The 27807-nt window shown below is 43.1% G+C and overlaps 2 protein-coding genes across 5 annotated transcripts in view; both read right to left on the bottom strand.

Moving 5' to 3' along the window:
• Nucleotides 1–18953, bottom strand: part of epb41l5 (erythrocyte membrane protein band 4.1 like 5) — a 38167-nt gene extending 19214 nt beyond the window's left edge. For 2 of the 3 annotated variants that reach the window (XM_086219741.1, XM_086219743.1), the window contains exons 1-12: nt 18733–18952; nt 17177–17388; nt 13258–13362; nt 11784–11826; nt 11508–11586; nt 10795–10839; nt 10502–10554; nt 5298–5418; nt 4567–4654; nt 4262–4350; nt 3940–4009; nt 1895–2064 (exon numbers count right to left, since the gene is read on the bottom strand). In XM_086219741.1, the coding sequence (XP_086075867.1) occupies nt 1895–2064; nt 3940–4009; nt 4262–4350; nt 4567–4654; nt 5298–5418; nt 10502–10554; nt 10795–10839; nt 11508–11586; nt 11784–11826; nt 13258–13362; nt 17177–17356 (1043 nt within the window). In that variant the 5' untranslated portion in view covers nt 17357–17388; nt 18733–18952. Of the gene's footprint in view, nt 1–1894; nt 2065–3939; nt 4010–4261; nt 4351–4566; nt 4655–5297; nt 5419–10501; nt 10555–10794; nt 10840–11507; nt 11587–11783; nt 11827–13257; nt 13363–17176; nt 17389–18732 lie in introns of all 3 variants that reach the window. The other variant, XM_086219742.1, reaches the window with a different exon arrangement.
• Nucleotides 18954–20867: 1914 nt separating this feature from the next.
• The window catches only part of ptpn4a (protein tyrosine phosphatase non-receptor type 4a), a 75150-nt gene continuing 68210 nt past the window's right edge, over nt 20868–27807 (bottom strand). The window contains exons 26-28 of one of the 2 annotated variants that reach the window (XM_086219737.1): nt 26610–26758; nt 26065–26200; nt 20868–25986 (exon numbers count right to left, since the gene is read on the bottom strand). In XM_086219737.1, coding sequence (XP_086075863.1) covers nt 25624–25986; nt 26065–26200; nt 26610–26758 — 648 coding nt within the window. In that variant the 3' untranslated portion in view covers nt 20868–25623. The remainder of the gene's footprint in view (nt 25987–26064; nt 26201–26609; nt 26759–27807) is intronic. The other variant, XM_086219736.1, reaches the window with a different exon arrangement.

Below are 27807 nucleotides of genomic sequence, written 5' to 3'. Positions count from 1 at the left end.
ATATATACACACATATATATACATATATACATATATACACACATATATATACATATATACATATATACACACATATATATACATATATACATATATACACACATATATATACATATATACATATATACACACATATATATACATATATACATATATACACACATATATATACATATATACATATATACACACATATATATATACATATATACATATATACACACATATATATACATATATACATATATACACACATATATATACATATACATATATACACACATATATATACATATATACATATATACACACATGTATACATATATACATGTATACATATACACACATATATACACACATGTATACATATATACATGTATACATATACACACATATATACACACATGTATACATATATACATGTATACATATACACACATATATACACACACATGTATACACATATACATGTATACATGTATACATGTATACATATATACATGTATAAATATATACATGTATACATATATACATATATAAATATATACATATATATGTATACATATACATGTATACATATATACACACGTATACATATATACACACGTATACATATATACACACGTATACATATATACACGTATACATATATACACGTATACATATATACACGTATACATATATACACGTATACATATATACACGTATACATATATACACGTATACATATATACATGTATACATATATACATGTATACATATATACACGTATACATATATACACGTATACATATATACATGTATACATATATACACATGTATACATGTATACATATATACACATGTATACATATATACACATGTATACATGTATACATATATACACATGTATACATATATACACATGTATACATATACACACATATACACATGTATACATATACACACATATACACACATATATATACATATATACACACATATACACATATATACACATATACACATATATACACATATATGTGTATGTATATGTGTATATATATGTATATATGTATGTATGTATGTATATATGTATGCATGCATGTATGCATGCATGTATGCATGCATGTATGCATGCATGTATGTATGCATGTATGCATGTATATATGTATGCATGCATGTATGCATGCATGTATGCATGCATGTATGCATGCATGTATGCATGCATGTATGCATGCATGTATATGTATATAAACTTGTCATTGGACGACTTTCGTCATTCTCGAACCACCTCAGCAATGAGGACTCCAATAATGGCGACACACAGAAAGCTTGTGGCAGCAACAACCTCTCAACTAGCAAGCTAGCATCAACCTACACGCTGAAAATGGCAAGCTTTGACAAATATTTGGATCATTCTCTCCTGCAGGCCGGCTCAGTTCTTTTATTTTTAAACATTTTTTGTCAAACATGAATGTACTTGCGTGTTTGCCCAATGGTTATGGAGAGAGGTCGCGCTACCATCATGGTTACGATTCTTTTACCGAAATACACACGAGCCAGGGTTTTTTTTCTAATATTGCAGAATGATGACAACCAGACGTTTTTCCTGTGCTGACACTGGACCTACAACCGAGTATGCACTCAAGACTCTTACTCTTCTCACACAGACAAAAGCTCATAAATCCTAAATTCTGCTTTAACGTCACATTAAGCACTCTCTTACCAACTTAAACATGCTCAAACATTCTTTGCAGGAAGGCTGAACATTAATAAACCTTGTTCTTCCATGGGAATGTAAAGTCGCCTGTTTTTGGTACAAAGGACATTCAAACCTGTATGTACTTATCTAAAAAGTGCTGACTGACATGCATTTTTACTGTTTGGATCTTGGTTTATATCCACGTGTTACCTGTATCTGAAGCGTGATCCCATGCGTATGAAACTGGAGCGTGCAGAGTTCTTTTGTACCGGCCCTCTCAGCCGGAAGAAAGCGTGATGCTCCACGGCACACTTCCAGAGATGCTTACAGGCTTTAGGGTGGTCCATCCTGAAGACGAAGGTGTGCTCCTGTTCTTTGCCCTGAGGAGGATTGGCCAGGTGTTCAGAGGTGAAAGATACAGAGCATCACAAGACATGCACGAACATAAAGAACCTCCTGTGGAACCTGAAAGCGCTGACCCATGCTGAAAATTGATCAGAGCCTTTAGCGTCATCAGATCGTCCATCGGTCTTAAATTCAGTAAAACAAAACCAAAGAGCTCCAACATGCGGAAGGAGACTCAGGTACCTCAGTGTGCAGGTGCTGACAGTCAATCTGACTTCTCACCGCATGTGAAAGACTGATATAAAAGTTTGGGGCAAAGCTCAAATTCCACCATCAAATAGTTAATTTTGGTATCACTGGACCAAAACCATTCTCAACCACAGCTCAGAATGCTGCTCAATAAAAAGACAAGCTCGAACTTGGCGGTGCCTCGGTGAAGTCTGCAATGTGTTTCATATTTACTGCTCTGCTGATAAGGTACCGTGTGTTGCTCAATATGCTCACTGCGCCTTTTTTTTTTTTTTTCTGGCCCTTTCAAGTTTAAAGAGAATTCTGCACAGAGCTACAGCCCTGTGAACTTAAAACCGAGACTTGATTCCAGCTGGATCCTCTGGTTTTTAGGGGGCCTTCTCAAAGACATCTAATATTAAAGCCTAAAGACACATTTAATACTCGGAGAGAGGGGGGGGGGGGGGGGCTCATGGGAGAGGAACTGGATTCTTGGAACTTCCAAAAGGTAGACTGTTCATAGAATTCGTGTTTGTTGAAGAACATTTCAGTAACAAGTGGGAGAGAAATTATTCACTTCCATTGCAAATGACACTCAGGCAGCTCAGCGCTTCTGCTTTCATCTGTAAAGCACGGATGTGTCTGACACAGATGTTCGAAAGACTTTAGATACTTTTGAATATTCCTCAGTTGAAAACAAATGGGTTCCAACATTTTGTGCATTCTATCAGTAAACATTTGTTGACGTCACAGATGATTCATTACTCCACAGTCCACAAGAGGACAAAACGTTCCAATGAGGGACACGGCAGCTTTTGAAGGGATATTTAATACACATGATGGCAGTCGTCTCGCCATATCAGAGGGAGACAGAGTCCACCAAAATGGTGCTGCTTTTTAAAAACCAAATAATTCACATTCAAATTTTTGTTGTTGTTTTTTTTTTTTTATTTGAAATTATATTGGAGTTAAGAATATTTGATGACAGCCCGGGGGAGGAGTCAGGCCAGCACCTTGTTAGAGAATCCAGATATGTACCGTAAATTCCTGTAGTGAATCGACTGGCATACTGTATATAAAGGTTCAGGGCAGGGTTCGGAGAGTGTGTGAGGGTGCGGGGGGGGGGGGGGGGGGGGGTAATGCATACCAGAAATACCAGAGAGAGGGAAGGTTTCTTTATTAACCTCCCACACAGACCTCCAGGATGGACATAAACAACTGCTCCTTCTCTCTCACAAACAGGAGCCTCTCCTACAACTACAAAGTGAGTTGTCTTTGATATAAAATCATACACAGAACGAAAGCTCGGCTGTAAAAAACAGACTTGAATGGTGCAATTGATTTTAGGAAGTGAGAGTCACGTTTGTAGTCTTGGTTTAGAATCACATTATTTGCTCTGTCGGCAAAGAGTCATACCCAGTAATGACAGCGAGTAAAAAAATAGAAAGATTCAGTCGTACACGCAATGCGATCCATCCATTGTCAAACTGTACTCAAGAGTTTTAAGTAGCAAATGTTCTGTACTTCATAAGGCGGTGTAGTAGCACTGAGTCAAGGTCAATAATACTTTTATCAAGAGTGAGTACCATGATTGTACGTTCTGCATTTTCAGCATTCCTCTGAATGGGGATTATCGAAGTGTGTGTGTGTGTGTGTGTGTGTGTGCGTGCGTGCGCGCTCACCTGTTCATCGTCCTCCACAACCACGAGAGTCAGTTTGCTCTTCTTGAAATCCAGACGAGTGATCTTTGGCCTTCAACAAAGTAACAAACAATGTTTTTGCATGAAAAGATGGCGAAAAGATTTTCAAATAGCGGAGCCGTTTTTATGTTGTTTTTTTTGGTTGTTTGTTTGTTTCCTGGTAACAAATGTGAAAAATTAAGAACACCAACAAAACAAAAAGCCGTATCTTCCAAATTATAATTTTAAATATCTGTGTCAATATTGGCCCAGAATTGTCAAATCTGTGCATCCACGGTGTTCAGCTAAAGAGCTGAAAACATACCAGAAAAAGAGGCCGATCTTGGTTTGTCCTTCAAACACCAGAACCCCAGTAGGCGTCAGACCCAGACTGTACTCATTACCATCCCGTGCCTGCATGGCAGCCAACCAGCGAGAGAGGACAGAGAAAGGACAGAAAACAGACAGCAAAACAGGCAGAATAATCTTTTAATCTTTTTCTATGCAAATTCGGGACATATTCAGAAGAGAGCCACAGCGTGTAAGTTAATGTGTAACACCTGTAAGTGAGACCAGGAGATGCATGGTGTGGAGAAGCTGCAGCTGAGAGAGAGCATGTGTGTTGGTTACCTTGACCATATGCATGTCCACCCCATACATTTCCAGCCATTTTGCTTTATTTAAGTAGTTGATTTCAGCCTGGGCAGGTGTTTGACCTCTGAAGGACAGAGGGGGAGAGAAAAGAGAATTGGGAATTGTAGTCCTTCATGCAAAAGCAAAGACTAGCTAGCCAGAAGCATTAATGACTAATACTACAGAAAGTTGCTGTTGCAGCTTTGCACTGAGAGTATTATAACAACTCATGGAAAGTTTTCATTGCGCGGCAGTGATGGGAAGAGTTATCGTGTATTTGCTTCCAATAATCTTGGAGATTATTGTGCATTTTGTAGATTATTGGTGTTGGCCAGAATAATTACCTAACCCAGAAGTATTATTTGGCTTACAATGACTCAAAATTAGGTCTCTCGGTCTCAAATGGACAGTTTTCTGCTCTTGCATAACTTCAGAAAATACCAGCCACACAGTTATTAGCTCAAAATTTAAAGTCCTGTATAGTCCGAGTCCTCTCTATCCAGCCGTTTTCTCTATAATCCACAGCCACTTTGATTTGAGCTACAAAGAAAAAAACAAACCAAAACAGCTCAAATGGAAGTGATTGTGGAGTTTGTGAGCTGGAGACCCCCAATGGCGATGATATGAAAGTCTATTTACACGTTTTTCTAAGTGAAGTAACAGTTACGACATCACCACAAACCCGCCAGCCCAAGATTTTACTGTCAACAAGATGCAACAACGCTAACCTGCACTCCTTCCATGTGTTGTATATAGCCAGCTCCACGTCCTCCGTCTGGTTAGGGATGAAGCGGAACTCTGACACCAGGTCCAGATTATGTTCGAGTGGGTCACAATCTCCCAGTTCAGCTGAGAACACACAAACATGTTGGTTCATACAAGTCTTTAATCAACAAATCTACTCTGTGTGTTTAAGTGAACTATTTGACAGAAACTGTAAAGATTCAAATGTATACTGTAAAAGGCTTGAAAAACTTCAAATTGGTCTTTGATTTATTTTCTGTTTGTTTTCTCCCATCAGCTTTGTGGCGATGAACACATCATCCTTAGGTACGCGTCCTGCGTCCCTGACGCATTAAAATATGAACGGACGCAGTAAATTCACTATCCGCGCGACGCACCTCATTTTTCCCATGAAAAACCTTACATTGCGAACAACAACTTGTGTTGAAAATCACAGTAAGTAGCAAAAGAAACCTTGCCGTCAGCGGACCTGACGAGCGCGGTTTCAACCCTTTGCGCATTAACTCAGCGCAGACATGATCCCCTTGAGTCGAGTATCGCGACACGCAAGTTCAGCCGCTACAACAACAACGACCGCGGATTTCATTTCAACAATTAAAGATACGAACTTCTTAGTAGTAAATAAATTCACGTTTCAACTGTTATATGCTGTGTTCACTCGATGGTTTAACGTCTAGGGGACGTGCTCTAACGAAATAAATACAAAATATTCCGGTGGAGGCTGTGTGGCAATAAAAAAAAAAACTAAAAACAAAACTTTGAATGGCGGTCGCCATTTGTTATGCGCTCCGCGCGATCCCGTTTTCCCTCGAGTTAGCAAGAAAAGTAGAAAGCAAAAATGCCGCCTAAGAAACAGATGAAACCTACTGCTGGGCAGAAGACTATTGCAGCTGTATTTTCAGCTCCCTCTACATCTGCACCCCTCCCTGACTCCTTTTTCAGTTTTCATGTACTGCGACATTTGCACAAATTATAACAAAACAGGCACATCTATACACAAGTCAAACAAATGCACTAATTTTCAGCACTCTACCATCACTCGCCATGTTTTAAGTAAAGAACATCAGTCCTGCCTCAGCATTCCTTCTCTACGGAAAGACTTATAACGAAGTCAGGTGAAGATGGACAGTCAGCAAGACAAAGCAGCACTGGTGCTGTTAAAAAGTACTCAGGTGGCCCAGGAGGGGGTCCCCCTATCAAAGTTTGAATCTTTACACAACTTTTTGACAGAGGTTGGCGTTCCAGATCTTGTACCTCTGCAGCAAAAAACTGTTTCATACAGTTCACGATGCACAGCCACAGAACTGCTGTCCAGCATGGCAGACACTCTGCATGCAGCTCTAAAAAAGAAAGTGAACAAATCTCCATTTGTGACTGTGCTCCAGATGAGTCTATAGACGTCACCACCCACAGACGCCTTGTTGTGTATGTCCAAATCACCGCGACTGAAACATTTCAGCCAAGCACCCATTTTGTTGCAAATAAAGTGTGTGTGGATGCAACAGGTGCAGGAATTGCAAAATGCATCCAGGAAGTGATGTCAGAGCAGGATGTCCAATGAACAAAAGTGATGAGCATGGGATCAGATGGAGCTGCAGTCATGACGGGAAGAAACAAAGGCTGCACAGGCATACTGCTTCAGTCCAACCCCCATGTGGTGAATGTGCACTGTGCTGCCCACTCCCTGGCATCGAGCACATCTCAAGCAGCAGAGGCAATAGCAGATCTCAAAGAGCATCAGCAGATACTGACTGATCTGTTCTACTACTTCCGGTCTAGTCCCAAGCCAGCAGCCAAAATAAAAGAAACACAAAGCCTGCTGGAAGACCCAGTGCTCACCTACAAGGAGCTGCATTCCATTCGATGGCTGTCTTACTACAATGCTCTTCAGACACAGGACAATTGACAGCCTGCTGACATACTTCACTCAAGTTTCCCAGGATGTCAGCAAAGACCCAAAGGCCTACAGAAAAAGATTGGCACAGTGAAGTTCATCAGCATCGCTGCTCTAATGATGGATGCCATGGCCCCTGTTACAGTCTTACTGTATCCCAGTTTCTGCAAACAGAAAACGTTGACGTAGCATTGGTAAAAGTGAAGCTGGACTTTGCCATCAAGGATCTGGAAAGGATCAAGGAAATGACATCTCCAAACCTGACAGCATTAGCCAGCGACATCCAGGGCAACATGCGCAGAGGTGAGCATCAAATCACAAAAGCCACACTTAATTTAGCGCAGCTGTGCATCAAATCTAGAGACAACTTGATAAGTAACATGCACGCCAGGTTTCCAAACACCTCGCTGTTGTGTGCATTTGGTGTGATGAGTCTCTGTCCCATTTGCTTCATGAGTGAAGAGGAGTTGAAGGTCTATGGAGAGGAGGAGCTCGACCTGCTTCGTGCCCACGATGGGCATGAACAAACCCACAAATGGACAGAGGGTGCGGAGGACCACCAGGTAACTACCAAGCCCCTCATCAATGCTGAAAAAAACCCGAGAGGAATGGGCTCAAGTGAAGAAAGCTGTCAAAGCACAGCACTACCCGAGAGACAGCATGTGGAAGCTCTGGGCATTGGTGACAAAATATCACCTGAAAGATTTCCCCAACCGCATCATCCTTGCTCAACTGGCCACCACCCTGGCTGTGCACACAGCTGGATGTGAACGAGGCTTCTCTGCTCAGAACCTCATCCTCACCCCTCACAGGAACAGGCTGTCATCAGAACATCAAGAGCAGCTTCTCAAGGTCAGCTTGGGGCCCAAAAGGTCAGAGTTCCCTTTTGAAGAGGCACTGTCCAAATGGAAAGAGGTCGAGCAGAGGAGGCTGTACACGATGAAGTACAAGTAATCGTAACATCTAATCTAGACTTGATTCACAATAAGTTGCTTACAATGGACCAAACATATCTGCATCATTTTTCTCAACAGTTACATTTTTGTGATAAAAGCTTCATAGTGATCGACTCTGTTCATTTGATTTAGTTGATGTTCAGACAAGATTGTGGTCTTATTTTGGTTACAATTTATTTGTTGACTGTCGTGGTGATAAGAATGTTTTGTTTTTGTGTTAAAATCACCACTTCAGTTAATTTTTTTTTGGTACAACAGGCACTATTTTGTTTTCATTTGAATTTTGGTAATTTATTTTGGTTCTCTCTTATTTTGCTACAAAAGTGCAAAGTGACATACCACAGTGACAGTTGTTGTGCAATAAACTTTTCAGATCGGGAATTGTGTTTAATTTGGGAAACATTGGAGTTCATCATCTCTGACTATCAGGCATCAATTTTTAACTCCACACCTTTGTCGTCTCCTTGCTGAAGGAGTTGTCCGATCTTAAGGAGCTGAAGGAGTTGTCTAAACTTTTAATTTCAGTCCGATGTTCGTCAGGGATGTTGCTTGTTAGCTTGTTTTGGGACGTGACGGGTGGACTGAGGCAGGTGCAACCAGCTGAACAGAACATACTGCCACCCGCTGTGATCCAGACGCAGAAATATTTCCCCAAAATAAATCAATTCTTCCCTGGTTCATCCTGGGACAACAACTCATCCAGTGCAACTGACCATTTGAAAAAAACAAAAAACAACTTTATTGTTCAGCTGAAGACCAACGACAGATTTATCAAAGTGATGCCTCAGTGTCCACCAAGTTCCTGACCGACCTTCAACCTCATAAAGACAGCCAAATACCCCCACTTTAAACAAACAATAAAAATCAGCCCTTCCTTCATGGCACACAAAATGATGAGCAGCCTCGGGGACTGATGGGTATCTTATCTTTCTCTGGACAAGAGGCCATTGATTTTAACAGTTGAATACAAGTCAGAGCAGCAGAAGGAGAGCCAAATCTCCACCCGTGTGTTGAAAAGAAGACAAAGCAAAATAAAATCTTATCTGGGGAACAGTGATGTGGCACAGAGCCTGCGAGGCCGAGGCGGTGATTACATTTGGGATGGATGGGTGAAACAAGAGCTTGCGGGGAGCTTGTCGTCATTGAGCTCATACAGCTGAGAACAAAACTTCAGCAAACAGAGGCGAGGAAATATAAATGTATCCTCTCACCATCCCAGTAAATGTCAGTGGACCAAAAGCATAACTTTGAGGAAGACAAAGAGAGAAATCTCAGCCGAGGGAAAGAGAGGGTGCTGGATTAGGGGGCCTCAGAGGAGGATGGAACACTAATGAGCTGGCATTTACCCTACAGTGAATGTGTGTGTGTGTGTGTGTGTGTACAATCCAATCCTGTAGTTTTCTCTGCAAAATTTGAAAAAGGTGAACAAGAGGCGGTTGAAGGAGTTTAACAGTTTATGGTAGGGATGGTCCTATTTCACTTGAGCATTCCTAAATGTGATGCAAGTAACCATGGAAACCTTCATTACCCAGAAGTCACCCCTATGCTCTAAAATGCACTCTAACTAAAACAAATATTGCTCTAAAGGATGCACTCTAACTAAAACAAGTAGCTCTAAAAATTTAGAGTCTAAAAGAAGGCACAACATTCCCGCTGTATCCAACGCTCACTCCCCGGACAGAAATGTCATGAAAGAAATCCAACATGCCAAAGAAGGAGTTTCTCATTTTCAAAACGGTGAATTCTTACACTCTTATTAGAATACACTGAAATATGTTTGTCATTAAACTGTCCTGGAATTCATCTAAAAATGGCAGTGACCTTAAACTGATGTCCTGGTTGAGAGCGTTGGCATTTTGTGGGCGGTTCAGTTGAGCAGTTCAGTTCAGGACACTGATTCCATGCAAAATGCAAGCTCAGTAAATCACAATTCTGTCACGAGTAACACGATGAACAAGGTCAGTCATGTACTCGCTTATTGGTTTAAGATGAATTGTGAAAAGGGAGGCGTGAAAACCCAAATATGCATATTTTTAATCTCTATGTTTCATGCCATTATTAGACAGGAGCAATGAAGTAGAGAGGCAGGAATTTTGAAAGGGGGGGGGAGGGGCAGTCTTGCTGGTTCATCATACTACAACCTAAACCTGACACATGCTGGTCTGACTCACCGCACACCGCGTGTTGTATGACACATGCTACACGTTTTTCAGGGCTCCGCAGAGCCAAAAACAGTCATTTAAAGAAGAGTCACACCCTCGATAACCAACAATGACAGCGGGGGGCTGAGATAACCACAATCGCCAAAAGCAGCGTCTGAGGTACCTGCTGAGCTTACCCTGTAGCGAGAAGGCAGCCAACTCCACTGCTGTGTCAAAGGGACACTCTAACCTGCAGGGGTTGAGGGACGACACAATTAATAATGCTGAAACATTTATTCTGGTGGATAATTAGTCTTATCATTGTGATTTGTAACAGCGTACTTTTATAACAACAGTCAATAAAAAGCAACAGATGATAATATGACACCGCATAACCCTATGGCAGCATGAATACGTACTTCTGGGTGTAGTCCTTGAATGTGTACGTATTTATATATATATAAAAAAAAAACAAAAAAAAACTACTTACTTTCCACTGAGGATATCTTGCTTCAGTTGTAACACAAAAAGATACCTGAAAGAATTAAACATTAAAATACAAATCTTACACACACACACGCACGCCAATACTGACCGCATCAGCCTCTCCCCTGGGGAGGAGGACATCAACAGAAGCAGTGAGTGAGTTGATGATCATTCAATTTACTACCAACCCTTGATTAAATCTCATCCATCCATCAGTTACTCTCTGTGGTAACTTGACACTTGGAGAGGAAGGAAATCTATCACCCCCCCCCCCCAAACTCCTGCTGAGAAATAACATTGTGTAAAGTTATCAGGGGAACTGCCAGACTAACCGGTTCAACTCAACTCTACTGTGAATTCCAAACTGCTCCTCCTCCATCTGCCAACGCAGTGTGTCCTCAGGTTGTTCCTGTCTCAGTCTCTTCTGGATCATCAGCAGGGACGCCTGACCTGTCTGCTGCTGTGCCTACCTGTCCTCTCCAGCCTGCCCACAGTTAAGCTGCCTGCCTTACTTCTGTCTGGTCCTCAAACTCTTTTTATTTCACTCCTGCTGTGTTAAACAAGTAAAACCACCTCGCTGAGTTGTCTTGGGGCAGATTTTGGTCTCAGCGAGTTGTTTTGCCTTATTTTTCACGTTCGCTCACCTGCACAGAATAGACATTTCAGGGGGTTTTCCGATGTGAAAACAGCGTTAAACTGAGAAGTTTGTGTACTCACCGGGTAAGTTCCTCGTGAAGGTTGTTTGGTTCCGAGGAGTAGAACTTAACTCTCATGTGAAGGCAGTATGGTGGGCCAACTGCAGACGGATCAGTATTACAATGTTATGTTGAGTATCAGTCTCTACTGTCAAGAATTAAACCTGAGAACTAAAGTAGCAGCAGGAAGACTTGCAGCAAGCCAGACACACCACACACACACACACAGAGTTCACAATCTGTTGAAGTTACTTCAGCATAATTAATTTGATACGTTCAGGGGCCTCTGTATACTTACTTTTTACTTGCTTTTTGATACTTTTTGTAATGTCAAGCCAGTGCTGAAACGTGAAGGTCACAAGAATTAAAAAACAAAGCCACTTCATCCATGTAACAAGTAACATAATCACAAACACACTGCTTTCACTTTTGAGTTTTCAGGTACTGTCTGTTTTTATAAAAGTATCCGACCTCCTTTTATTTAGTTTCGAAACATTAGACAGCGAGATCATTTGTTGTGTTTGACTGAGTAAATGGAACAAAGCTCTTTCTTCAGGACATTTCCAATCACAGCCTGAAGTCAGGGTTGTGTGCTGGAACTGCTGCTGGTCGCTGGGGTTCTATCAGGCATGAACAATGTCAGAGAGGCAGCGGCGGTGTTTGAGTGAGACAGATACCAGAGGAACTCTCAGCACTCTCCTCTCCCCCACATTCCTTAATACAACACTCTCTTTCTCTCCCGGTTCCCGTCGACTACCTCCACCCCTCTCTGAGGAGTCCCTCCCTTCTGCTACATCATTCCTCCCACCGGTTCTCCCTGCTTTCACGGCCTTCACAGAGTATCAGCGTGACGGAACAGAGTCACCAGTAACTTAGGACTGTCAGCACACAGCCTGACTCTCAGAGTCCCATAACCAATCCCTTTAGTCCATTCACTGGAAGGAAAAGTCCCTGCCTCAAACATTCCTTCAGCCGGGTGAATGGTGACTTAGACTGAAACCTAGAAGGTGTTAGTGGGAACAGCAGCAGAGAGAACCTGCCGGAACCCTGTTGTCACAGTCCTGGAATGTCTAACTTTGATACAATTCCCCTGAAAAAAATATTTCGATTTGATACCATTTCAATACCACAGGGAACAAATGACTCACTGACGGGGCAACATTTCAGAGTAACACATTGAAAGACTGATCAAATAGAGCTGTAACATCACAAGGAAATGACATCACACTCTGCTCTTAAAAATAACTGAATTATCCTTTTAATCTTAAAAATGAAATTAAGAATTAGGACCAATTTCAACCTTCCTAAAAACAATTTTTAACCACAATATACAAATTAACCATCTGATATACTCCTAACCAGGTTACACACCAACTACACTAGTCTTACTGCTATTATTGTGTACAATACTGTGCTATAATAAACAGAGTACCTTGCTTGCTCACTTCTCAACTCATACATACAAACTTCAACTTGCACAATAAACATTTGTGTGAAACACAAATACAGAAGTAAAGCGATTCTGCTACGTTTGAGCAGCACTGCTCCAGATAACAGCCGCGCAGGGTGACACTCAGACTTGATTCATCACGCAGGACCACAGCACTGTGTTAAAGAGAGCACTCATGCCACGGATCCTTGGAAAGCTTGAATTGTTTTGTTTCAATTGATGAATCATCACATGCAAGCACAACAGCAGGTGCAATCAACACATCTGTCAGCCTGATAGGGTTAGCAGTCATAATGTGTGCGTATCGCATCATCATTCTCACCGGGACTTGTGCCGAGTCCATGAAGCGAAGTCCAAAGTAGTCCTTCTCCACGATGTCCAGATGGTACATGATCTGGTCAAACAGCTCCTCACCTTTGGCTTTTTTCTGATCGGGGGGGGCGGGGGGGGGGGCACAAATGAAGCACAAATTCATACTGAGAATATTGATGCTCGCTACAACACCCAAACGTTCTCATTATAGTGCTCAAACACTGTACAAAATGTTTACATTGATGTTTTTAAGGTCACAAATCAGGTCTTGAAGGAGTTAAATCAATAAAATCTCATAAAAATCCAACCTTGCACAATCAGTAATGTTGTGAACAGTCACTTAGTGACCAAACAATTACAACACTGCAGGTGCATGAAGGTGGAAAAGTGGGAAAGAACAGAAAAGTTGGAGATATTTATTATAATTATTCTTTTGTTTGTAATGCAAACTGACTAAAAAAGGCACTATAACTTCTGTCAGTTAAGGATGGATGTGTTTCATAGAGAGGTTCAACTTTAGGCTACTGAAAATGAACCCTTAAAGGAATCAATGACCCTCAGTCGTGGGAAATGTTATTCCGTATATTTTAGCAGGCTGGTTGGGATGAGTTAGCCATGTTCCTTCATAGTTTGAGGGTTTCTGGACAATGCTCATCATTCCTTTGCCCTGGAGTCTTTTTTTTTATAACATTTCCTTCAAACAAAGTCAAATCCAAGTTGACAAACGCTTGAAAAATCACCATCAAGCACGGCTGCTTCAGTGCTCTGGTAGCGCCAGACATGTCCTGATGAGCAGATGAAAGCAGATATGACAGAATATCAAGCAGAAAAAGTTTGCTGAGGTGTTGGCGTTTCTGGGAAGGCCGTACCAGTTACTGCCTGAGACTGCGAGAGCGCTCCCTCACAGGCATCTGTCTTCCAAACACCAACTTGAGGCACAACGACAGCGTTGCCATGGTGATGGAGGTTTAAGTGCCCCCAGACGCCCAGGAGCTGAGGGGAAGTGGGCTTGGCTGGATTCATGGTGCAATCACCTGACTGCAGGTCGTTCTCCAGCTCAGGCCAGCAACAGTACAGCACTTTCACCTCCAACTGTCTGATCAACTCATTACTTTTCCTCAGAGAAAATAAAAAGTACAAGTGCCAGGCTCGTTGGCAGTGTCCTGACAGTTGAATAAGAAGAAGAACAGTTTTTAACATTACCAACGCATTCAAATATTTGAGGATCCATTCTTAAAACCAACATTAAAATATGTTGTTTTGTTCTTCATAAAAAAAAGATGTTTACTCCACTGAGAGGAGTGCAACTGTGTTTACTTATCAATTATACTGACATTCTTAAGCTCAAGACTCATGCAAGTTATGATATTGCAACTGTGATATGATTTGCAACATTAGAAAAAGGAAAATGTTCATTTTTACAATCTCATTTCTATTGAAAAACATTCAATTGATAACTGCAGTCGGGGGGGGGGTTCTGTATTGCAAGACAACTTCTTAAGAACTTAAGTGAAAGCAGGACATCTTGTCAGCACCAAAGGAAATTCAAAATACTACTCAGATACACAGTAAGTCTCAATGAATATTGTACCTTCCTGCGATCTGACAATTGCTGTAGGTCATCCTACAATTAATTTTGCAGCTCTACCATGATGTTTCCTCATGTGCCTCTGTCTTACATGACCCTGGACCTTATTGATTTGCAGGTTTCAAGTAACAGATTAATGCTAATAAATATTTCCCGATAACATATGCAAGACCAGCGTGTCAAGAAACGCCTCTGACACGACCACGAGCAAACATCTGCGTTGTTCACATCCGTAGTGATGCAGAAAACTGCAGCAAATCACTGAGGCTTAAAAGGCTGAAACTACAGCTGAATAAACGACAGGTTTCCCTCTTCTTCTACACTCACACACAGGCCAAGAGAGCTCCTGGAGAGCTCAGGGGGGCTGGCCCCATGCTAGATGGCATAGCTGACCAGGCGTACTGCACCCCTACGGTACCCTGGGAGAGAGAGTACAAAGAGCTCATTGTGCGTGTGTGTTTGTGTGTGTGTGGGCATGTGTGCGACGCTTTGTTACACTCCCTGCAGTATTGTTGAGCTGTTTACAGTCTTTCTGCCTGCAAGCATACAGATCTGTCTCAGCCACTGTCAGGATGTTTGAGTTACAATTTGGACATTTAGCTGATGTCCTGGTCTGCTGAGATTTAAAAGCACATTAAATTAACCAACCGTCCGATTTTAAGAGCCAAATCACAATGCCACAAAAAGTCTGGGGGTTCTAATAAAGGAAATCATGCAGTTTGGTGGACTGAAAACACACGTTTATGGTATGGCTGTCCTTAACTGGAATAATGGCCCCGGGCCCATGTTTACTAGGGTTGTAACGGCTCTCAAACTGAGACTGGCATGAACGATCACAGTCTTGCATCCTGGCCCTGTCTTGTGTATCATGACCCCCCTCAGTGGAGTGCAAACCTCACTCCCTGATTGAAGCACCCTCCAGCTTACAAGGCACACCAAGCCCAGGCAATAACAAACCTAGTAAATGTTTTTATAGCAGTGGATATGCAACCATATTCCACTGCTGAGAACTCAGGGGTTTAACACGTGCTTACAGTCATTGACCCTGTAACAAAAGTCCCTTCTGCTCAGCCAACAATTCATACCAGCTCTTGAGATAAGTACTACCATACAGCGCAGTTCATTTTCTAAAAGCTGTTCCATTTGACGGAATATTAGTTTGAGTGCTCTACAGCAAAGTTGACTTCTGAGTTTTCAAGAAGGCTGCACATCATCTTTTGAAAAGAGTCTCTCTCTCTCTCACACACACACACACACACACACCTTAACATGTTCACCACCTCAAAGTTGTTTTGTTTTTCTAATTTTGCCGTTTACATGAACTCTTCCTACAACGCAGGGTTTAAATCCACACTTTATGGTGCCCTGGTGAATGTTGCACCCTGGGGAACTGCTGAACCAGCACTGCCCAACACTCAGACATGCATGTTTCAACAATTAAGAGTCATTCACTCAAGTCAGTTAGCTCCTGACACAACAGTGGGCCAGCTGCCGTACCAGTGGCTGAGGAGATATTCTCTTCAGTGAATCTCATAGCAGATGTGTGGATTCAAGATAAGACAGCGCCATATAGGATTCCAGACTAGACGTGCATGGATGCAATAGCAGAGACATAATACTGGAAACATGGAGGAAACAACCGAGAAACCCACAACTCTATAAAAAAATAAATCACTGATATGTATAGAAACTGCCAGCGAAAGGATGCAGAAAGAAGAAAAAACAGGAAAAGAGGACTAACATAGGAAAGCAGAGAGAGAGAGAGCGAGAGCGAGCGAGAGAGAGGCAGGAAGAGTGAAGTTCTGCTCATTGCTTACTGTCCACTTGGTGAGGAGCCCTACACATCATGTGATGCTGTCATGTGATTAAGCGTGTTCTCCAGAGAGGATCATGGAATTACAGGTGATCAGCAACACACACACCCACATATCCATAAGCTCCCAGAGACACCGCTCTACTGACTCGGCCACACAACGGTTACTAGTGCACGTTCTCTTTAACAGACACAAAACTGACCCTGACATGTGAGCCTTTCAATCTAGAGCCTCATGTTCCTCTTGGTGAAAGACCTCACATGTGTTATCATGAGAGCTTCAACCCTGGAAGAGTTTAAGCCTTACACTCTTTTCATGACCCCAGTCTCCTGGTACAAAGACAGTTCTGAGTGTAGACATTTGTAGTTAGAACAGTGCTGCCCTGCTAATCAACTGTTCTCTGCCACAAAGTCAAATTATAGCTCATTAGTGCTGCAGCTCACAACAGGCAAGTACCGAAGTAAAGCATCTGGCTGCCAGCATTCTCTTTTACTGAGAACTGAATGACCTGAGAGGGTCATGCTTACCGGCAGGTCAACACTGACATCCGTTCCATCCAATAAGGACACACGGCATGTAATGATGGACTTGGCATCCCCGGCAGCAGGGATGTGCGTCGTGGCACGTTGGGCCTCCCGTAACCGGGCTTTCTCTGCATGTTTCCGGATGGAGCGTCGCCCCAGCGTCCTGCGCAGGAAGCTCAGCATGACGGGGGAGAGGGAGAGTTACACTTCCACACCTGTACGGGTTATGAGAAGAGGATGTTCTATTTGAAAATGGTACAAGTAAATGTGACATGAAACACGGTCATCGATGAAACATGTAAGAGGAGGGCGTGTCAGGTGGGCAACAGCTGGACACAAAACACCCGAGAGAGGAGAACAATGCTGGTCTGCTTGGGAATTTTTGCCATTTGAGATTGCAATCATGTCGGTTGACGAATAGCAAGTGGTACACCGAGACCAAATAATGTATAAAATATATACATTTTATATGTAATTAACGTATAACTGCAGTTTTTGTTCAATATTTCAGTTTCTCTTGCTCTGATTAAAAAAAAACAAAAAAAACAAAAACACAATATAATCAGTTATGGACAGTTCAACAATACCACAAAAATAAATTAACACCTCTCTCACTCACCTGAACATTTCTAATCCTTGCAGAGGCGTTAGATAGTGTAGCTACTCTATGGCAGGTGAGGGTATGCTGTCAAAATAGTGGGGTGACGGAACTAAGCTAATGAATTGGGACAATTTGATCGGGTAAGCTAGGTAGCAACGTTAGCTTTGTTGTTTGTCACCCACACTTGGCACTAGAGGTGTTTTTAATTTGCCTCAGTGAGAGTGAGTGTTTTTAGGGTAGTGTACCAAACACAAAAAAAACACTAAAACTCAAGTGATGTAAGCGGCAAACACAACTTTACAAGCTCAAAACCTGGAGAACATCAATAGGTAACTATATGACATTAATCGCCTGAGCAGTGTTGATATAACAAAACATACATGCAAAAACTAAAAGGAAAAGGAGAAAAAAAAAAGAGTGACGATGGAGGATTACGGGTCGTTTAAAGACAAAACAACACTTTGGAGACAGGAAAAATGTAGTGAACGGATGCGAGCACTTTCTCGCTGGCGTCACTGTGATTTTAGGTCAGGCAGAACACGGACGCCGCAGTCAGATTGACTGCTGAGACGAGCTCGCCACAATTCTGAAATCTTCAACACACCAAGTAATAATTACGAGAAAAAAAAAACCAAAAAACAAAACGAAAAATTGCTGGAACATCGAACCAATTTAATAATTTACTTCACTTGATCCCCTCTTTTGTGGCCTTAGATACCTGGCTCGAGCGACGGGGGCAACAGGTGTGCGCTTGATTTCGAAGCGAGAGCTGACCGTGAGCGGCGCTCGCCTCGAGTTCCCCGGGGCTCCGACAGCTCGAGCTGGCCCCGTACTATGAAACAAGCGCCCACCTCAAGCCCCCTCAAAGCCGGGACCCGACGTGCACTTGCTCGCTCGGCAACAACAGCCACTTGTGGATCCGAGGAGGAGGAGGAGGTCGGGATGAGGGGGTACTTACAAAAAAAAATACCTCCTACGAGGAATTCACGGTGAAAGCACGTCCGCTTGCATCGTAGACGACTCGACAGCGACCTAGTACGTTTCCATGGCTCCTTCGCTTCTTCTTTCGCCCCCTTGCGATGTTACACTCGGTAACCCTCACGGGGAATATTCTCAGCCGGGTCCCAACAAAAAAGTAGGAGACGAAGCCTTTGACCGGATGTGACGTCAGGATAAACCCTTAAAAAAAACCGTGATTAGCATTTTTAAAGTGACATTGTTCTGTTTCCGAATCAGCTTATTTTAACTAATTACGTTATCATTGCCCCCCCCCCAAAAAAAATTACATCAAGTTATTCCTTGTTGTAGATTTTTTAGACTTAAATATAAATGTATTAAGCTTAATATAAGAAAAAAAAGACAAAAAAAATGATTAATTAAAATCAAATTACTCATTTGGTACTTGTAGTCACGCCACTTAAAAGAGCAATGTTATGAACCAGAAGTTCCCTCTGGCTCAGGCCCTAATAACCAACCGCTTGAATTCTTAATTGACGGACCAGCAAGTGTGATTTACCATTTACATTTAACACAAGCGCCCTCTTCTGGTGAGTTTACGTAAGGACAATGTGTGTCCCACTCCAAGGAGGCCTCAGGGTTTATATTCATTTTTACTAATAAATTTCCTTGACTTCTATAAAAAAAATAAACAACAACAAAAGCCATGACCAAATGCAGCAAGCAGGTATTTGTGAAGCAAATTTCCATTGTTTACCCCAAATGTTTTGTCTTCATTTTGTTTTTTTGGGGAAAACCTTTCCAGGCTGGAAAATTGCCTCTTTTCTTTTTAATTCCCTGACTTGTCAAGGTCTTCTTCACAGCTGTAGGACCTGAGAGGCTTGTGGTGCATTTAAGGAAACAGTGAGTTCAGTAAAATGTAGTGTACATTGCAACAGAGTATTAAATCAAAGGAGTTTCCATCGGTCAAAAAGTACTTTTAAATGTCTAAGACTCGGAATCCCAGCCAGACCCACATGACATGACTCTGAAGTGCATCCTGGCCTCGCCGGACTTAATTACGGCGCTGCCCACAATTTGGATTTTTAACTCTGACATTTGAAAGTTCCAACCTAGACATCCATGGCTCTGAAATGTATGCGTTTTTGACATTTTCCCCTCTGAAACGCTGCGCTGCCGTACACGAGTCACCCAAACCCACACCAATGCACACGGGGAGGAGATCATGAGGAGTGCGTCGCCGCATTTGAAACGTAAGATTTGAAGTCCGGCGCGTTTCCCTGTGCTGCTCGCCCCAGAAAGTAGAGTGGGTGCCCTTTTTATCTGCTGTGTTGGATCTTACGTGCAGCAAGGGAGCTCCATCGCTGACCTCTGCAGTCCATCATTGAGACTACTGATGTAGCCCATACATGCACGGCTTAAAAACACTGCTATCTAAGAGGATGGTACTTTTGTTATCCCGTATCCTGGCACATCATAAACCTCTAAGGTCGGCTTTGAGAAACCGTTTTAAGCCTCTGTGCCGGACGTGAGCTGGAGGCAGTTTGGTTCCCGGCTGTTCATCCCCTTCTCAGTTTTTGTGATTTCTCAGGAGCAACTCGGGGGAGGGCGGGGGAGGGGGTGGGATTTCTTCAGATTTGGCACCAATGTCCACCAGGGGTTCAAGGATAAACTGGTTTTGGTGTCACAAACTCAAAGATGGGGGGGTCATTTTCGCTTGCGGGGTAGGTGCCATCTGCTCCGCTGTGTTTTACACATCTGAGGAACGCCCTGAGGGAGTTTCACCAAACGTGGCACAAACGTCTGGGACTCAAGGGTGAACCGAAAATGACTGTCGGTCAAAACTCCCGATCACTTCAGTCCTAACGTGATGTCTCAGGAGCACCTCGGGGACATGTCCTCTGATTTGGCACAAATGTCCACCGGGACTCAAGGATGAGCTGAAAAGATTTTGGCAGTCAAGACGTCGAGGTGACTGCCCCCTCACGTGAATGCAACACGGGAGGAACGCCGTGGGGGAATTTCTCCAAAATTGGCATGAACATCCACCGGGACTCAAGGATGAACTGAAATTTTTTTTTTTTGTTTTTTTACAGTCCAAGCTCATTGTGACAGGCCGCCATCGGAGGGATGCACAACTGCAATGTGGAACTTGTACTTCCTCCGAGACCCTTTTATCCAGGCAGCCACGACAGCATCAGAACCGTTTTGGGTTTGTTTTTCATGGCGTTTGTGCTAAGATTTTTTTTTTTCCCTTCTTAACTTCATTCCCCTCACGTGGGAAAAATGGCTTCACAACTGTCTTGCGCCTCATTCGTCAAATTGTAAAAATAAAAAACATAAATAAATAAGAGGTGTTTGGGGTTCAGCTCCTCGGCGCCGTGCTGGTTTTTTTTGCTTTTGTTTTTAAATCTGCTCTTTCTATCACTGCCCAACCTCACTTTTCCAGTGTGGCAAAGCCAGGTGATCTGAGGCCACATCTCCATGCTTTGACAGAGAAGCTTTAATTGTTCACAATCAAGCTTATAGACACGTCCAAAGCACCGTCAAACCATGATACCAGAAAGAAACAGGCAACCGAGGACAAACATTTTATGACACAGGTAGGAGTTAACCAAGAGTATATAAGGAAAAACAGTATTTTGTGTTTCATTATATATACTTGTTATCGATTATATTTCAAATAAAACAATTTTTTTTTCTGAAATAGCAGTCTTGAAATACAGTTGTAACATTTGAAATCATCCAAAGGAAAAAAACAATATTTCTGCTCACAAATGATTTTCCCTTTTATTTTAAAGATTTTTTTTTTAATATACAACATTGTATTTACATGGTCTAGCATTATTTACACAAAATTAACAAGTGGCACTGTGTAGTTAGAAGTTCTTTTCTTTTTCCCTACAGGTGTCTTATTTTAAAACAACCAAAAAAACAAAAAACAAAAAAAAAGATAAATTAAAAAAAAAGAACTCATTTCTTTTTTTCTTTTTTTTTAAAATCAGTAGCACTACCTGCCACTCAGCCTTCTACAAAGTGCTGTCCTTTCCCTACCCAGCTAGTTTTCATCTTTGCAAAAAACAAAAAAAACAAATACAGCTAACCCAAGCCCTTCCCGTCTCCTGTCCCCTCCAAACCTACGTTTGATCAGTACCCTAAACGCACCGTTTGTGTCAAAGACAAAACACTTTAAGAAAAATTGTTGCTGGAGGGTTTTTTTTTTTTCTTTCGGAAACTCACTTGGTTTGATCTGTGTGGGGCCAAAGTTTAATTTTCTTCTTGGATTTTTTTTTTTTTTTTTTTTTTGAAGTGTGGGTCCATCAGTGCTCGTTAATCTTAAATTCGGTGCTAATTTGAATTAGCTGGAAGGAAGGGGGGGGGGTTGAATGGTGGGTTTAGTTTTTGTTTTTTTGTTCTTTTGGTTAAAAGATCACCAATCCTGAGTCTGTAACAGATCCGTAAATGTTGATGGAATTTTTAAAAAGAACACACCAACTTGAGATATACACTTTCCTCCCTCCCGAAGCAAGACAAGGAGACGGACACGCTTCTCTCCTCCACTCCAATTTGAGGAGCCGAGACCTGGCGCTCGTTAGCTCAGCGCAATGAATGGCGGTGGAAAGAACATGACGCATCCCTTCGTTAAAACTCATCCAATACACGTTAAAAAAAAATCTTCGCCTGCTTTAATATAACCAGGTTTGTTCATTAAAATTCACAATAAAAACCCTTTAAAATTGTGGGACCGTGGGAGCTGACACAGGAACTACAGAAAGTAGTTCCGGCGAAGTCAACGGCTTTCCCAAAAACCTTCTAGTTTTGTTTATTTTCAGTTTTTCCAGGCTTTTCATGACTGTACGAACCCTGAAATTATGACTTTTTTTTTTTTTTTACAGAGGTATGCCAACCTGCCCACCATCTAGCATTCATTGTGCTAAGCTAACTAGCATTCAGGAGGCGGGTCTCGGCTCCTTCAACGCAGCAGAGAGAAAAGGAGGAGATCCATCGTCTTGTCTTGCTCTCTCTGCAGGATGGACAAAATATGCCCCCCCCCCCCCAAGAAAAACAAAAACTGTGGTGCGTTCCTTTCGAGCACTGTAGCAACGACGTTCTGCTTGGATGCGATTAGCCTGGAGGCCATGCAGAGAGAGTGGGATTCATGTGTGAGGATACAGAGAACAATTAATGGACTGGATGTTGCGTAGGCTCTGCTGAAGTGACTGATGTTGCTGGAGAGAAGCAGTAGGAGAGGATAGCAAAACAAGGGAGAGGTATAAAAAAAATAGAGTCGCAGTTTCTCAGCTCACCTCTCCATGTAGCAAACATACAGTATGACTCTTGGTTGAATTGTTGTTTCACAGACAGAGATTCTGTCGGCTCCTCGGGACAGACGACAAAACAAACAAACAAAACACTGAGAACTCCGGCTTCACTTCCGACAAAACTTGAGTTCAGGTTGTGTTAGTTTTGTGGCTTTATGGCACAACCTTTCATTCCAGTTAACAGATAAGCAGGCGTAGACCAGACAGCTGTTAGAAAGAGAAGAGGAAGGAGCAGTAGGAGGAAAACTGAACACACACACACACACACACACGCACGCACGCACGCACGCACGCAGCAGTCAGTTTATCCAGCAGAATCCACGGAAGCAGTCAATAATGACAATATCTCAGACCATGAAGAGGCTACACACTCCGTACTGCAACGAACAGCACACAGCAACAAAAGACCACGTGAGGCTGAGTTTTGTGAGTTAAAGTTCACAAATCATGACTGATCGGAGATCATTCTGTTGGGTTGAAAAGAACGTGTACCATGAAATGGTGGAGTACCACCGGAAAAGACCAATCAAATAAAAAACTTGCCAGGGCTGCTTCCTTGAACCGAGAACAATCTCTGCCACAGAAAAAGAAAGAAACTGCAAAGGTAAAGTCGCTAAAGGAGCTCCGAGTGGAAATGTCCTTGGTAACACAACGATCTACTCCGAAGAGCTTGACGACGGTGAGTCACCTGACCGACGCACACACCGAGAACGGTGCAATCCAGCAGTTTCAACTTGGACTTTGTAAAGGAAGTCAGGGCTTCAGTTGGCTGAGGGACGCTCATGCCACGCTTCCCTGGATGTACATATGTGGAGAGGTTTAAAAGCCATACTTCACCCAGAGAGTGTTGAACCTTGCAAGTACTCACAAATTGGTGTCCTGAGCTACAAAAAAAAAAAAGAAGAAGTTATTTTCTCCTGCATTACTTCTCTGTGACTCTAGAAGTCCAACAGAGACAGCCTTGTATATTTAGCTCAAGGCTAACGGCTCAGCAATACTGCCTAAAAATGTCAGGTCAAACACTCGGGAGCGTCGTCCAGTTCTAAGACGACGGGGATCGTACCTGATGACGCCCCTGGGAGTTGGTTTTTACGCAGTTTTGATGTCGTAGCCATAAGGTACCATTAGCCTTAAGCTAGTTATATGTGGCCGGCTCTTTCTACATTCTGCTGTCAGAAAGAAGAAGCTGGAAAATGTCTTTAGGAGCCCAAAACACCTACTTGTCAGTACTTGAAATGTTGGAGTGTTTTTTGGATGAAGTATCACTTGAAGAGAAAGTTTGAAAAAAAACAGTCTGGAAAACTGCAACCAGCTTGAGGACCCTGGAACTGAGTTCAGTATTATGACCCCCGTTTGTTTCTCTACTGTGAGGAAATATCTGGGTTGTACGACGGTGCTGAGGGAAGCCACCGCGGTTCGCTCTCAAGTGTCTGGCTCAAGGACACTTCAGCAGGGAGGATGCTTCGAGACGCAGCGGCGCTCTCTGAGCAGATTGTGTCGTTGAACTGGCTGCATATCAAGAAAGGAGGAAGCTGACCTCAGAAATCGCCTCGATTGTGTCTCGGCGAGGTCGTGTGTCCACCGGGGCCTGACGACGTGTTGAAAAATCTTCTCATTTACGGGGAGATGCTGTGACGCTGCAGCAGGCAGAGCTGCAGCGAGGCACCCAGTAAGCACAGGCCCTGAGGATTGTAAACCAGTCATCACCACGCCAAACGACGGCTACCTCAGACCATGTTAGCTCCAAAAACGGAAAAATAAACCCCAAAAAACAAACAAACCACAGCACAAAGGAGGATAATGTATCCAGCTCGCCACAGCATTGAACAAGAGGTGAGACACAAAGTGCTTTCTGATGTCCATCTGTCAGTCTGTGCTGTCAGAAACGAAGACAAGAAAGCTGAGAAAGATCAAATCAAGAAAAAAAAATTAAATCTTTTTTTTTTCTCTCCACAAAAAAAAAAAGCCAAAGAAATAAAGGAGCAGTTAGAAGAGGAATCACACTACTTGACTACCTAAAATTTAATCAGGAAAGCATGAAGCTCTAGACTCGTACAAACAAACATTTTTTTTGTTCAGTGGACAGGGTTTGACACAAACTAAAACACAATAAATACTCTTTCTGAGGAACAAAAGATAAGGTTTTTCTCTGTATCAGCTAAAAGGACACTAAAAAAGGCAGGTCTGTCTGGCAGACTCGCTCAGAAGGGGACAGGGCGACCCTTTGGGGATTAAAAAAAAGGTGGAGGTGGTGGGGGCTTTCCATCCATGGGGGCAGCCCTACCCCTTCGTACTTATGGCACAACAGCAATTCCCCATCCACATTTACGTACTTTTATCTTTTCATTCTTTGTATATTTTTTCTTTACCCTGAACATACACGATCCTCTAATGGTACCTAGTCAACACAGCTGGATTGCTTTTTTAAATTCTAGCTTGTCCATGATTTTCATGTTTGTTTGTCTTTTTTTTTCCATTTTTGTTATCATAAAGTGCAACAGTGCTTTTGTTCTCTCCTGGGGCCACCTGGCCTCGTCCTGGTAACCCCTGATGACCCTGGAGGTCAAAGGTCACGGGTCAGCAGGATCGGGGTCAGGGTTCACGCTGGCCTCGCTGGTGGCGCTAGCGACGCTCGGCTCCTCTACCTCTTCCTCCTCCTCCTCTGTCACTTCTCCTACATCTAGCACCTCCACCTCTTCATCGTCGTCATCCTCTTCATCCAAATCTCCTTCCAGCAACTCAACCACAGCCTCGCCTTCCTCCGCCGCCGCCGTCTCGTCTCTCTCTTCTCCTGCTCTCTGCAGCTCCTTCTTGTCCTCCTCCCGACCCTCGTCCACCTTTTCCCGCAGCTGGTAGACGGCGGTCTTCAGCGGTCGGACCAGACCCTCCTCGTAGACTTTCAGGATGGCCTCACATACGAAGCGGTACTGACTCTGATGGCAAGGGAGAACGATTTTAGCTGATGGAGTAAAAAAAGTGGGTGGGGCAGACAAAGGGGTGTGACTACATACAGGAGTCTGTATCATCATGGCCCTCTGGTCTCTCATGGTCCTGACGATATCTAGAGGATACACTGGCTGGCCGCACTCCATTAGACACAGCGCCGTCTCCATGGTGATCAGAACCCCTGTTCGACCAATCCCCGCGCTGGAAGCGCAGTGACGGGAGAAGAAATATCTGCTCAGTTACAAAACACACGGAACCACAACAGCGACTGCATCTACCAGCCGTGATGAATACCGCTGCCCCCCCTGCTGAGGATGAGGCGATCCATCTCAAGCGAATTATTATGACTTCACATCCTGACTTGAACCTAAGCAGCCGAACCGGCACCAGTTTTCACTTCATTTGGTGACATGCTTGTCGAACTGTGCACTCCAGCTTCAAGCAAGTGGCGCCATATCTTTGCACTTGACTTCAAAACAGAATCCAGCATTTTTAGGGGGACAATATTTCTGGAGGGAAACTTGCGGTGATGTAACGTGGGTGTGAATCCTCAGTCTTACGTTCACGTGAACCTCACCACCTCAAACTATTCACAGAAGGAGAGCCGTACCTGCAGTGAACCACCATTGGCTGGTCCTGTCCGGCACGTTTGGTCCGTACCAGAGCGACGAAGTCCAGAAAATCGGTGGAGTCATCGGGAACGCCGTGGTCTGGCCACGCCAGGTACTGGATCTGTGTGAGCTCTCGCTGCTGCTCACTCTGAACACACGAGGCAAAGAAAACAAAGGATTGACGCTTAATGCACACAGAGTTGGAGAGGGCTTGTTCATGATGGGACCTCAGGTCAGACATCACTCATGCGCGCCGATTTCATTTCAGGCAGGTGACTGGTTTGGTGTGTTGGAATTAATTCAGTGCTCTTGAATATGTAATTATGCCCTTCAAACATGTTACTAAGTGAGTTGTGTGGCCAATGATGGAGGTTTTACTGCTGCTGATGCGTCTCTCCACCGGACCACGTGGTGGCGCACAGATCTACAGACTGTTTTCTACTGCCTCATAACAAATGTCTCATTTAGGACGCTCCTTTAAATCTGTAAGTACAGATAATTCTCTCCATGGTGTCATCAAGAGAGACAGCAAAGTAGATTCAGCGAGATTTAAACCCCACAGTGACACAGTGATAATGACTTCAACACACACACACACACACCAGCAGAAGACCTACAGCGCAGCACAATTACTTTGTTCCTCTTTAATATTGCCATTCTGCATCACCATGGTAACTCATTTATCTCCGTAGCAACAATCACAGTCAGAGGAGAATGCTAATTGCCTCCTCCTACAGCCAGATATCTTAAAGGTCATGATAAAGAGGCGACATGCAGGAGAGGAGGAAACAGCGGGAACATTAAAAGTTAATGGAGCAGAAACAAAAACCTGTTCCAGCATCCATGGTGGTTGTTGAAAATATGACATCACCCCCTATAATCCTAAACCCGTTTTGCATCTGTGAGGGACGCTAAACGTTCATGGCGACAAGCGGCTTCAACATCAGAATAAAACAAAGTTTCTCTTCGTCCCACTCTCTTCCTCTGCATGGTTTCTCCCTCTCTCTGGCGCTCGCTTTTTCAGCAATGTGACTGATTAGGGTGGTTGGGTTGTCATGGTAACCAGATCCCAGTACGTGGTCCGCATGCAGCAGCGGGAGCTAGAAAAAGAACAGCCCACACTGGTCACTATGGCAACACACCTCCTCTGGGTCCTCAGCTGCTCATCCTTCCTGAGACGCTGGTCCCGCTCTTTTA

The sequence above is a fragment of the Aulostomus chinensis genome, chromosome 12 (genome assembly GCF_037954235.1).
Source record: "Aulostomus chinensis isolate RoL2024-O1b breed Wild chromosome 12, RoL_Achi_v1.0, whole genome shotgun sequence".
NCBI lineage: Eukaryota > Metazoa > Chordata > Actinopteri > Syngnathiformes > Aulostomidae > Aulostomus > Aulostomus chinensis.
The sequence above is the reverse complement of the archived record's forward strand: the minus strand, read 5'-3'. Positions and strand labels throughout refer to the sequence as shown.